We start from the raw sequence: 14,533 nt of genomic DNA on the forward strand, positions 1-14,533 counted from the left end.
CCAAAGGTAACGATCTGAAAAACGCCAAGGTGGAATCAGTTATGTCCGGTCGTGACATTATTATTATTATTGTTGTTGTTGTTATTATTTTTATTATTATCATTATCTATATAGCGCCTATCTTCGGTCAAAAGCCAAACTCTTAGCGATCTGCAGAGTCAAAATAATTAGATACGAAAACAGTTCATTAAGCACGAACTTAACATTTGGATATTGACAAGTACGGATTTGTCACCCATTTTACAAACAATTGAAAACCAAAGATGATTCATGGCTGTACTTGGAGATGAAATATATATACATGTATTTTTACACACACGCATATATATATATATATATATATATATATATATATCATATATCATATATATGTACATACATATATATAATGCGGGCTGCGGGAGGGGTGGGGGGTTGCGGGTAAGGAGGGGTAAATATCAAACTCAGTCATGAAATAACTTTCCCTTTTCACATACACTCCTTAACCAGTAAAAAAAAAAAAAAAAAAAAAAAAAAAAAAAATCAAATGTTGTGCAAATTACATTGACAATTGGCCGTTTCAACGATCAGATTGCAAATATTCTAACTGTAAAAGAAGGGGAATGGTAAGATTTTTTTATCTTTTCTGCTTGATTTAACAAATCGTCAAAAGCATAATTTCATTACTAACTCTCTAGTGATATCAATACAGCCAAAAAGTCCTTTTGTAGCAGTGCAAGTTATAATTCCTTCACACCGTTTTTCTTTTCTTTTTTTTTTTTCTTTTTTTTTTTTTTTGTTGTTGTTGTTGTTGTTGTTTTTAGTCATTATTTTTCTTTGTATAATACCTGATTTCATACTACAGGATGCTTCGAACATTGACTTTTCCTGTCTGAAATCGATGGCCATGTACTGTTGAACTGTGAGCCTGTGGCAATTCTTGGTTTAATTGGAAATAAAATTATGCTGACTCAGTTTCAGTTTCAGTAGCTCAAGGAGGCGTCACTGCGTTCGGACAAATCCATATACGCTACACCACATCTGCCAAGCAGATGCCTGACCAGCAGCGTAACCCAACACAATGCTGACTTTGAAAGATTAATCCGATGAATAAAATAAAATTCCTTCACTCCACTCATTTTCTCTAATGAGCGCGCGCGCGCACCCACGCGCACACACACACACACACACACACACACACACACACGCGAGCGCAAGCACACACACACACACACACACACACACACACACAACAAACATACATACATACATATATATAAGTACGTGTGCTGCGCAACAAGATGTGTGTGTGAGTGTGTGTGTGTGTGTGTGTGTGTGTTTACACGCGCGCGAAATTTATACAATGAAAACAGACGCATGTTGTGGTAATAATGAAAAGCCTTATTTTCAAATTAAGAAGAAAGAAAAAGAAAAAAGAAGAAGAAATGAAATAAAATGAAATAATATTACAACCAACGTAAAACCAGAACACAACCTCGACAGAAAAAAAAAAGGACCAAGTTTGTGAGTTTGTGAGCCTCACTCGCGAGACACGGCAGAACAAGCCAATCACATTCCCTGTTGCACGCGTCACCCCAACCCACTCCACCCCACCCCAGTCCCCCACCCATGCCTCAGTGATGCACGTGCAATCACCCACACAACACGTCCACAAAACAAGTTACCTTTCATCAGCCCTTTGCCCTGTGGTCTTCACTCAAGTACAACCCCGTTGGTAAAAATGTCATCACCCAGCCCCCCCCCCCCCCCCCTCACCCTCACCCACACCCTCACCCTCACCCACACCCACACCCACCCACACTCTCCTTCTGCCCTCTTCCCTCCGCCACTGACAGTACAGGCGCCGTGGCCAATGATCAGAGCGATGGATTCTCACCCGAGTTTCCTGAGTTCGATCCCACACACCTCCCAACCCTTCCCCCCCCCCCCCCCCCCAACCCCCCCACCCCCCTCCCACACACCCCCAACCCCCTCCGTCGCACCTGGTGGGGGTTAAGGGTGGAGATTTTTCCGATCTCGATCCAAGGTCAACATATGTGGACACCTACTGGTGCCTGAACCCCCCCCCCCCCCCCCACACACACACACACACACACCCCAACCCCCCACCCCACCCCCCACCCCCCTTAGTGTGTATACACACGCAGAAGATCAAATGTGCACTTTAAAGATCCTGTAATTCATGCCAGCGTTCGGTGGGATATGGAAACAAGAACACACCCCAAAACGGAGTGTGGCTGCCTGCTTGACGGGATGAATTAACAATACAGTCATACACGTAAAATGTTGCATGTCTGTGTTAGTGTGTGTTAGTGTGTGTTAGTGTGTGTGTGTGTGTGTGTGTGTGTGTGTGTGTGTGTCCGTTTGTCTGTCCGCCTGCCTGTCTGTCTAACATTCTCCGATACTTCCGACCAAACAACCACGCACTCATTCCCCCATGTATATAAAACAGCGGACATAAAGTGCGATCGGCACGCTACCGCAACACCGTGTCCGATAGACTGAGTGAAAAATGGATGCTGACCTTTCACTCCATCCGTGTTAGGTAACACTAATGGTGTGTGGTGGACGCAGGAGAGTGGGGGGGTGGGGGAGAGAGAGAGAGATAAGGCTTAGGTGAAATAAACGCGAGCGATCGCTGATTCAAATTGATGGCCAGTCTTAAAACACGCGCCTGACTGGCGGCAGCTTTGACGGGAAAAGGGGTCTCTAGTTTTGAAGTAATGTGTGTGGAGGGGGGGGGGAATGGGGGGGGAACGAGGGGCGAGTTCGAGGTGTGCATGCGTGGGAGTGTAGAGTGAGAGGGATGGGGGGGGGGGGGGGGGCAAGTAAAACAATGATTGAATGCAAAGACGATACATTCCGGTTAGTCTGCGCACTTTTTTGATGGTATGCCTATGTGCTGGATTCTATGCTCCCCCATCCCCAAGACGATCAACGAGGGAAAAAGTAACCCATCTGGTGTAGTGTATGTGGATTTGTCCAAACGCATTGATGCCTCTTTCGGAAAACTGAAAGCTGGAGTGAAAGGTAAACGGGCGAGCTTAAACAGCTTCAAGTTAAGTGTTTCATGCACTGTTGATGTTCGTACTACTTCGCTGATACATGTATTACATTTTGTATGATAGTCACGTCCGACTATGACCATCAGAACAGCAGTGGAGGTAACTGCTGTGCCAACAATCTGGGCAAGAATTTGATGATAGTGGAGAGAGAGCCTTGCCCAAGGTTCATCCCCACTCCGGCTCTCGGCCAAGAGGGTTTTAGGACAGTTGGCGTTGGGGATGTTCCCCAAAAGCCAACTAGCCCCCGGCCCAAGGCTGCACCACTAAGAGCCAGTGCAATCTTGCTAACTCATAGTTTTTCACAAAAGACTAAGTTGTAGATGACTTCGCAGTGCAATGGAGAGACGACTGATCATATGGCTCTCACTTTGCTGTTGGCTCAACTGTAAGCCTATCTGCGATAGAAGCCAAGCAAGGCGGGCATATTGTATTGTATTGTATTGTATCGTATCTCTTTTTCATCACAACAGATTTCTCTGTGTGAAATTCGGGTTGCTCTCCCCAGGGAGAGCGCGTCGCTACACTACAGCGCCACCCATTTTTTGTATTTTTTTCCTGTGTGCATTTTTTTGTATGTTTTTCCTATCGAAGTGGAGTTTTCCACAGAATTTTGTCAAGAACAACCCTTTTGTTGCCGTGGGTTCTTTTACATGCGCTAAGTGCATGCTGCACACGGGACCTCGGTTTATTGTCTCATCCGAATGACTAGCGTCCAGACCACCACTCAAAGTCTAGTGGAGGGGGAGAAAATACCGGCGGCTGAGCTGTGATTCGAACCAGCGCGATCAGATTCTCTCACTTCCTTGGCGGACGCGTTACCTCTAGGCCATCACTCCACTCAACACTGCTGAGTTCGCTCATGCTACCCATCCGTGGAGTCAAATGACGGGGATTCAATGCTCGTTACCTAACCTGTATGGACCTGAAGTTGGCAGAGGTACTGCTGTCGGGAATGGACCAACTCGACTGTAATGTGCTTAAAACAGATGGTTGGTGGATCATCGCTTTGCGCATACATTACCATCGCCATGCATATGCATAAGCGCATGAATAATATGTGCATTAGTATGTACAGATCGATGAATGACGAATAGTATAAAGTATAATTATACACCTCAGTTCACAGTTTTTAGAACAGATGTTTTAAAACCAATTAAAAAGATTCATAAATAAAAAAATAATAAATACATAGAAAAATAAACACAAATATGGCATCTGTATGTGGCAACAGTTCACACATTACACTACTTTTTTTTTCAAATTTCTTTGTTTTGTTGTAGTTTTGTTTTGTTTTTTAATCAGTTTTCTATGCAGTGGACTGAAATTTGAGCTTACAAGCTTATAAGTGCATTTGCCCGCGCTGCCTGAGGCCGACTTGGACACGACAGCCCGAAGAAGGGATGATCCAAGGGATACAACTCCTTACACAAATAATTCAGTTTAGGTAAAAGAATGGTATCCCTTTATGTGTCGTTGCCAAAAAAAAAAAAAAAAATTCTCACTTGAGGTTGACATTATTTTGGCCTCCGTCTGCCTTGCAAAATAAAAGTAGTTTTATTCCTCCTTGCTGTGCACTGTCTCTTCTGATTCATAAATCTATGCACACGCATGCAGCTGTTCACACTCTCATTCTTTGGCACTGATCAAGAAATTTAACGCCATCTAACACACGGGTCGTTTTCCACACATTTTATTTACGTTTTGCCATGTTTATCGATCCATGAAAACCACCTCTTCCTGAAGGCATCTGGGGACAAAGCTGCAGCTGCTGCCGAGGCCTGCACGCAAACCGAATGAATGTTCGTTAATGCACTGAAATTGGTAATGTAGCATTTACACTATGCTCTTACCATTCCAACATCCCTCACCAGGATGTGACGTAAATGAAACTTACAATACTGCTGCAGCAGTTTCTCTAGGATTATCATGATCTCATTCGTCAAAGTATGGGGAAACTCACAATGCAGTACTAGAAACTGGTAAATTCTTACCCTTACCGCAAGCGAGTGAGGCGAAAATGTTTTATCAAACTAATCTTTCATTCTAACATTTTTTTTTTTTACAAAAAAAACTACAGCTGCAGGTTAAAAGTGAACAACATAAAAAATACCCCAAAACATTTTTTAAACTACCTCTATGATGTTAATACATTCCAGGTGTCTACAGCTCCTGTATCTAGCTTGTAACATGAACAGCATATACCAAATGCTAAGTATATATAAAAAGAGTCATAATGTTGGCTGATCAAAACTGTTATTGTTGTGTGTTTTATGGGGGGGGTTCCTCATCCAAACTGGCACATGGCTTATAAAATTATAATAAAATGAAAAGGTCCAAAATGTCCAGAAAAGCAGAATACTTACACCATTGTCTTTTTCATCTTCTTCTCCTCCAGCCGAGTTGTGTTCCAAGTCTGCCCTCATCACCTGCACACATCCCATTTCAATCACTTACTTTTCACACACACACACACACACACACACACGCACACACACACACACACACACACACACACAAATAAAAGCATAAACACACACACAACGGACTTGCATGCAACTGAGGCCACAAAAGAAAAAGCAAAAGACACAAACACAACAACAAGCACACATCCACAGACTCCACGCACATATACATACATGAGTATTAGATAAATAAAGCTGGCTTGCCTTTCCTTAACAAAAACTCAATACTGTTTACAGAAAAAAAATACAGAAGGTACATACACACACACATGCATGCGTGCACGTGCGTGTGCGCGCACACACACACACGCACGCACGCACGCACACACACATAAACACACACATGCATGCAAACGCACACGCGCGCGTGCACACACACACACACACACACACACAGATCATACATCAACTGCTTGATTAACAAGCTCCTGTGTAGCTCCCAGGTCCTGTATTTCTTTATTGATCTGAAACAGAAAAGAGTTATAAGGTTTATATGGCACAGCAGTTAGTACTTAATTCACATCACTTTTGAAGTCTCTTCACAAGAAATACATGCTGATTTTGAAGAAGAAAAAAAGCATGTGCGCATAGGAGATGAGGCGTGGGGTACATGAGAAGAGGTGGTGGGATGACTATAGTGAGAGAGAGAGAGAGAGAGAGAGAGAGAAAAAGAGAGTGTGTGTGTGTGTTTGTGACCACAAAGCTTTTAAGAAGATGGGAAAGAAACAGAGCAATCAGTAATGACAAAAAAAGATCATATTAAGTTATATACCTTAAAATAAAACAGTTCATTTTCATTCCTCTCTCTCTCTCTCTTTCCACTGCATCTATTTTCTCTGCATGTTGTTGTAAAGAAAGGAAAATATCAATAATATCATTATCAAAAACAACAATGACAACAACAACAATACTAACACTACTAATACAACTACTCCTACTACTACTACTACTAATAATAATAATGATAATAATAATGATGATAATAGTAATGATGATAATAATAACAATAATGATAATAATAATAATAATAAAGGATCAACCGAAAATGCGTGTGTCTGATTTGCAAACTGATATTTGATTTCCCACTATTCCTCCTATACCCCTGATTCGAAACGTGTGTGTGTGTGTGTGTGTGTGTATGTTTGTGTGTGTGTGTGTGTGTGTGTGTGTGTGTGTGTGTGTGTGTGTGTGCATGTTTTGTGCCTTGCCCACCCGGAGACCGGTCAGTCAGCAACACGACACAGTCCAAGACAGCTAAAACCACGTTACAGCTGCAGCAACTCTTCAGGCCTCCTTCATTGCAACTGCTTTCCAATAATTTCATTACAATATTAACAACAATGAAAACAATGATGATGATAATAATAATAAAAATGATGATGATGATGATGATGATTTACCTTGGAAATTGTTGCTTCATTTCTTTCTCTGGTCCCCTTAACCGCTGTGTTCTGAACAGACTCCAGCAGTACCCTGTTGACAGTGGACAAACACATTGTTGTTCAATATTCTACGTTTATCTATTTCTAGATTTTTGCACGTTTTTTTGTTGTTGTTGTTTGTTTTTTTTTGTTTTTTTTAGGGGGGAGTGGTTGTGCCAGGAGGGGGGGAGCTTGGGGGGGGGAGTTGTCGAACATTTTGTTAACATCAACAAATAAGGTTCTGCTCCTTTTGACATTTTGAACAAAGCATAACCATGGAACATGTGTACTTTTGATCACTAAATGAAATAAAACAAAACAGTTGTTGGGCATCTCTCACACACACACACACACACACACACACACACACACAAACACAAACACACTACTCACTCAGTCTGTCAATTTTAAAAAAATCCTCACACAAAATTTCTAAACACATTATAAAAAATAAAAAATGTATATAGATAGATAGATAGATGGATGGATATAGATATAGATTTCTTTTTTTCTTTCTGTTTTTTTTTTTTTTAACCCACAAAACCAACCTCGCACGGGCAAAGCAAGTGAGGATTTCAGCCACGTTGCGGCAGTCCCTATCCCCTCCTCCGCTGTGGAATCTCCACTGATAGGCACGGCCCAGTTCTAACCAGAAGTGAGCAAAGTGACTCTGCCCACTGACCAGTTCCTCCAGGGCACCGATACAACCTGCCGCAAGTCAAAACAAGAGAGGCAAGGCCTTCAAGACTCACTTGTGATACACTTTAAAAAAATCAATAAAAAAATCCAAGCTTTTTATGTATTGAGTATAATTTCAAAATGTAATGTTTAAGATGAGAAAGATCAGTTTAAAGCAAATGAAGTCCCCTAGCATTAATTACAGAGTAATTTCCCGTTTTTTACTATCTGCACCAAAACGTTTGCAAAATAAATAAAACTTCCATGCTTAGCAAAAGAAGTTCCTGTTTGAACAAAAAATGATAATAATGACTGCTCTTGTTGTTGGGTCAGAATATCAGATCAAAGTGCCAAGTTTAGAGAATACAAAAAATATAAATATAACAGTAAATGCAGTTTGCATATAATTAGGCTTCATTTTTTATTTTTTTGTGCCCATCCCAGAGGTGCAATATTGTTTTAAACAAGATGACTGGAAAGAACTGAATTTTTCCAATTTTTATGCCTAATTTGGTGTCAACTGACAAAGTATTTGCAGAGAAAATGTCAATGTTAAAGTTTACCACGGACACACACACACACACACACACAAACACAGAGACAACCGAACACCAGGTTAAAACATAGACTCACTTTGTTTACACAAGTGAGTCAAAAAAGGTACTGGGTATATATGTATGTATGTATGTATGTATGTATGAAGCATCTGCACCTGCAAAACCAGAAGACTTTTAGTGCCCCGTGTGTTTACGATTCTGCATATCCAGGCTTGGTCTGCAGACCTACTCCTGTGTGCATGTAAGAGTGTGTGTGTCCGTGTCTGTGTGTGTCTCTGTGTGTATGTGTGTGTGGTGTGTGTGTGTGTGTGTGTGTGTGTGGTGTGTGTGCGCACGCTTGACTGTATGCATTGTGCATATGTGTGTATATAGTTTGCTTGGTCCATTTTTGGTGTGTGGATGTAACATTAATTAATGTAACATGTTATGCAGAATATATTATAATGTGTTTTATAATGCCACTAGAGCAGTTTTCTGGATAGAGTGCTGCATAAGTATCCATTATAATTATCATCATTAAGATCGCGACAAAGATGAATAGAAACATCTACAACACCTGCAGAAACAAACCAATCATTGTCATGAAATAAAGTAATTGTAAGAATCAGTAAGGAGCATGGTAATAGGAACAATTCATTTGATAAAGAAAGAAATACATCATTAATATGGATGGATCCGTGTGGACTACAACAGAATATGTAGATTTCCCAGTTCAGCTTAAAAATCATCCTTAAAAAAAAACTCCTCTTCCATATTGCCTGCCATTTTATTGACTCCTGTGCTTCTTGAACTTCTGCTGATTGAATGTGTGCACGGGTGTGTTGTTTGTGTGTTTGTGGTGTGTAGTAATTTGAGTACATAAATTTTGTTTGTGTGTTTGTGGTGTGTAGTACTTTGAGTGCATAAATATATATTCATGGATCTATTTACTGAAAACATGATAAGCTCTCTGCCTCAGCACCTGAGATGTGTGCATTATCATTGTTAAGGCAAGGTAGTTGTGTGTCAGGTGGAATGGAGATGAGGGTCTTGTGGGTAAAGGACCCTGAGATAGCACTTACTTCTTCTGAATATGTAAGTTTGATTCTTTGTTTACAATAGTTTGATTCTTCTTTGGTTACAATAGCTATCTGAGTGACTGTTATCTGTGTTGTTTTTTTATATTCGTTTTGTTTCTTTGGTTATTTATTCATTTCAAACCCTGGATAATGGCTGCCTAAATTAATTCAGTAAAAATATTCATCCACTCATAAGCCCACTCATAGAATCTAGTGAAAGTGGAAGCTGCATCCCAAAAAAATGCAGAAGAATCTATATCATTAAACTAAAGAAGACCAGCACCATCATGTATTGGTAAGATTTAATTTTGTTTCAACTCTCTCTCTCTCTCTCCCTCTTTCTCTCTCTCTCTGTCTCTCTCTATGAAGTCTCTCCCAGTCTGTGCCTTCCCCACTCCTCTACCTTGTTTTTTAAAAATCCACCAGAAGTACCTGTCCAGTCCTTTGCTTCTCTGCAGGCCTGAGAGAGGAGGATCAAGCTCTGCCGCTGTCTGGCTTCATCTTCAGTGCGCATTCTCTCCACCTGCACATTGCAATCATCAGGTGGTGTGTACCTTTCATGTACGCTTGACTGGGAGAACAAACACGCACTCTCTCTCTCTATCTCTTTCTCTCTCTCTCTCCCCTCTTAAGCTTAAAAGCATCCACCTTACCAATGTACTGATACACATGTAAAACACACAAACACCTATATTGAAAGATAGCTAGATAGACACTAAGACAGACTGATTGATAGACAGAGACATACAGATAGAGAGAGAGAGAGAGAGATTAATATTTTCATAAAACATGCAGAAGGTGACACTTTGAGAACAAACCATCCTGTAAGCAATGTCCAGGCTTTCCTGATGTCTGCCCAGCTGAGTGTAGCTCCTGCATAGCGACTCCTGCACATCCTGTCTCAGGGGCATATTGCTCTCTGGAATCCTTTCTGTTCCATTCAAAAACACACAAAAAATTGTAGAAAACAAATCACAAACTCGTGTAACAGTAAGCATAGCATTACTATGATAAAGTCTTCTTGACAGGGGAACATGGCAGTATGTATCTTCTGTTATTCAATGTCCTGGCTGAAAATTATGACATATGTTAACTTATTATAAAAAAAATAATAATAATAAAAAAAAGTAAACGAAATATTGATTCATAAAATTTTGTAGTCAAATCATAAGTCTATTCAAATATCTATAAATGTTTGAAAGCTGTTTCTGTATTTCCTATTAGAATATGCTGAATACAAAATAATAAAGTTAGCTCTAACTGTAAGAAGAAACATAAACATTCTGTATTGGATAATTATCAAAACTTAAAGAAGATGACTGTTTGCCCTGATCAAGCTGATGCATAATACATATTCAAACACACAGAAATTCACAAAGGCCTTAGCTCATGAAAAGAACAGCTCCTTAGAAAATGTATTTCCTCAGATGCTTTTATAATTTACATGCCCTTTGACACACTGTTTTCTTGTTCTTTCTTTTTGATCAAATAAATAAAACATGAGAGATCCATTACACAATCAAAACTGTAACTCACTTACCCAGAAGCATTTTGTACTTTGTTGCTGCTATTTCGTAACCCCCCTTGTAGAAGTGGTAGTCAGCGCTGAATTTTTGCTGATGGATGTAAGTGTTTGGATCAGATGCTTCTTCTTCTTCTCCTTCAAACCACTGAGAATTTTTTAAAAATCCAAAGTAACAGACAAAATAATCAAACCATACTGACAGGACAAAGCAGTTAATACAAAGTTGGGTTTTTGTTTGTGATATTTTGCTGTTGTTTTCTTTAAAGAACAAAATATAAATGGAGACAGGTAAATCAACATGTAAATCAAAATGTGTGATGAAAGTTAAACTTATTCATATTTGCAAGGAAACATGACTTTCATATGCTAGAATAACAACAGAATCAGAATGTCCATTCCTATTTCTGGGGAAAAAATCATTTCCTTTTGATTATTCGTTTCGGCTTTAAATTTAATAACTCAGAACTGACTCATAATATTAACTATTTTAGTACTCTGTGTGTGTGTGTGTGTGTGTGTGTGTGTGTGTGTGTGTGTGTGTGTGTGTGTGCGTGCGTGCGGAAACACGTGAAAAAGGGGAAAGTGGTCCCTAAGACAAGAGAATCCCAACAAGAAATAAAATCACAAGAATCTAAACATTACGTACAAGAGGGCTGCAGATCTTGGCATTATAAGAGGTCTTCGTTCCAGCTGTTGTCTTCTGTTTTCGCTCAAAATCGTCGTCGTCAAATCCCAAGCCCAAGTCCATGTTTGACCAAAGCACGTCCAAAGCAGTGCCAGAATAATCAAGTTTGATTTTGGGCCCTTAACACTGAAGAAGAAAAAGAAGCACGTTGACCAGCAGAAGGCGTGCAAACAAAATAAAGGGTTGTTATTCTGCAGAATCGTGCGGAGTTACTTAGCCTGTTCGGAATACTTCACAGCAGTTTTTTTCCACAGCTGTGATTGGATGAGCTCCATAATAAACGCAAAGTAACTAATAAATCGATCTTGGTACATTTTGATTTTTGCTCTTCGTAGAGACCAGCGATCCACATGTTTTCGAACATTTTGCGTGGAGAAGAAAACGAAACTAGATAAACTTCACTTGGAGTTGTTAAAATGAAATACACCTTTATCTTAGCAGTTAGTGGGCTGCAGCTCCCATTGTTTTACCCAAGCCTACAAGTTTTACGTACATATTCATATTAATTGGTTGTTTTTTGTTTGTTGTTTTTTTGTTTGTTGTTTTTCGCAGTTCACATGATGCATGATATGATATGAAACAGATTTCTAAGGCTGTTCAACTTTTATCTGATCTTGATGGTCTCTCTCGTTTGCTTTGTATGTGCGCTGCCCCATCATCTGCACAGTTTCAGTGGCATTACTCCCACGCACTCATTCCGAGTCCCCCATACACAGCCACACCCGAATTCGTCTGTCACAGCCCCAGTGCCGGCAGTCCATGGGTAACCATCGATGTTAGGTCACCAGGAGGCTACACACCAACAGAGACCTTGCACTCCTGCTGAGTCACTCAGGTGGTGTTCAGTAGTGCCTGTTTTGATTTAACGTACTTAGGATACCATGCACTGATGACAATAAAGGCTTAGTCAAGGAGCCAGACTGAGTGAGTCTCTCTCCCAGAGTGGAGACCACCACCACATCCCCCCCAACGGCAGTCCCCAATGAATCCGCCGACACTGAGGATCTTGACAAGATTCACCCCAAGCGCAGATGTCAAAGGATATCAAAATAGGTCACCACGAGAGCAGGGCGTGAAAGGCCACATGATTTGGGTTTGTTTTTGTTTTTTTATTATTGATGATGGAGGAGGAGGAGGATGGTGATGCTGCTATGTCGATCCATTTAGGTTTGGGGCTACAAAACAAGGCTGTACTCAACGCTTCCTGTCATGATATGCCAACGTCAACCTGGCCGAAGAGATAGACACGTGCATTTTGGGTCAGGAAATTAGAGTAAAACACCCAAAGACGCATGAAGTAGATGATACTTGACTGTGTGGTCCCAGTCTTCCCATTTAAACCCACAGCACACTCAACTCTGGGTAGTAACCAGCCTCAGGCCAAAAGACCCACCTCCGCTGGGATTTGAACACACACCCTCCCAGCCGTCACTCTGTGATGCTAACCACTTTGCCACAGCAGCTGGTTTGATGGTCTCTCTTTGCTGTAAACTTTGCAATTGAACGCTATTCATCTCACCAGGCCCTGATTTCGGGATCAATGCTAGGACCCTAAAATTTTAAGTCCAACACTGGAACCATGGTGTCCATCTGAAATATGCCTTTGGCCTAAGGCTGAAGCATCCAATTATTGGTTAAATATATATACTTAGCTGTTGCACCAAGTCAGTTGCCAGAAGGGAGCTGACGTGGGGACAGAATATCTCTGAAATACCACATACACACCAACACAATGACAGCATTTAAAACAACAGCAAAAAATTGATGATAATAATAATAAAATTAAATCAGATTTTTTTTTTCAACCCGAGATCTTATGCAGCATGGGGAACGAACACATGACACTTTAAATGCAAGTTCAGCAGGATACTGAGACAAGTGAGAAAGGGGAGAGTTAGGAGGGGCCAGTCAGTGCTGGCCAACTTTCTAATAATTCATAGTCTCCCATCATTTTTCATCTCATTATTTTCAGTTTTCACACACTTACGCATGCCATCTACTGTGTTATGTAAAATTCATGCTTATTAATCATCATCATCAGACTGTTCACATCACTATCATGTGAGATAACTATGTAAACTGCCAGTTTTTCTCTCAAGGGTTTTGCTCCAAAGTTGATGTATGTCACAGCTCCCGTATTACATAGGTGTATTCAGGCTCATTCAATCACAATGCATGATTCGAATGCCAGCAAGGATCTACCATAATTGAGTCAGCTTGACAAAACTCATACATATCACTCCTTACTGTGGCCAAATCATTTGATTTACTGGGGAGTTAGTACTTGTTCCACTTCACACACTTGACTTACTAAATCCTCACTAGTGACAATAACAGCTTCATCGCAGAGCCAGTCATATATATGTATGTATACACATACACACTTCCAGTTTCAATCAGGTCTGAAATACAACAATATCAGCACAAGAAATTTGCTCCAGCCACTCTCTTACAAGACACATCCTTAATTAGTTGGCAGGTGTGACACTCAGCTCATCTTTCCACTTGATTTTGCACTCAGGTTTGGGTAAATGTTTGCCTGTGCACAACCAAAATGTGATGTGTTTGCAGTTCCCAACTGATGAGGTTAAACACATGACCTTCATGAACATCTGTATGCTGCGTAAACCACAGCACCACAGAGGTTGCTTAGTTGTTTAATATTTATTTAGTATGATCAGAAATTTTTTAAGTTACGTCAATGTGACTCTTACAGTACACTACAACAGTACTTCTTCCCAGCAGTGTTCCAATATTTTTCATGGTGCAGAGTCCCAAAACTGACTAAATGATTCATGTACATACGAGTGAACACGGGAGTTGCAACCCACGAATGAAGAAGTCATGTTGCCTCTTGAAAATTTAGACTATACTGAACTGTGATTTGGCGAGACAGACAGTAGTAAAAACAAAAATGAAACTGATTGTGGTATCTGTGAGTTGTGCACACACACACACACACACACACACACACTCTCACACACACACTGCAAGTGAAGCATTAATTCAGAAACAAAGAACCATGGATCACTCATCTTAAGTCCACACCACAACTCACCCAAGACTGACAACACAAATGACA

The 14,533-nt window shown here is 40.5% G+C and overlaps 1 protein-coding gene across 1 annotated transcript; it reads right to left on the reverse strand.

Annotated features, from left to right (window-relative positions):
* Nucleotides 1-4,739: 4,739 nt before the first annotated feature.
* On the reverse strand, nt 4,740-11,650 carry LOC143280469 (uncharacterized protein C8orf76 homolog). The gene is made up of 9 exons (XM_076585123.1): nt 11,413-11,650; nt 10,782-10,911; nt 10,060-10,172; nt 9,674-9,764; nt 7,497-7,656; nt 6,928-7,000; nt 5,932-5,991; nt 5,429-5,491; nt 4,740-4,843 (listed from the first exon to the last, which is right to left on the reverse strand). The coding sequence occupies exons 1-9, from the start codon at nt 11,512-11,514 to the stop codon at nt 4,760-4,762; spliced, it is 876 nt and encodes a 291-aa protein (XP_076441238.1). The 5' UTR covers nt 11,515-11,650; the 3' UTR covers nt 4,740-4,759.
* Between the last annotated feature and the right edge of the window lie 2,883 nt (nt 11,651-14,533).

Source organism: Babylonia areolata, chromosome 3, assembly GCF_041734735.1.
Source record: "Babylonia areolata isolate BAREFJ2019XMU chromosome 3, ASM4173473v1, whole genome shotgun sequence".
NCBI lineage: Eukaryota > Metazoa > Mollusca > Gastropoda > Neogastropoda > Buccinidae > Babylonia > Babylonia areolata.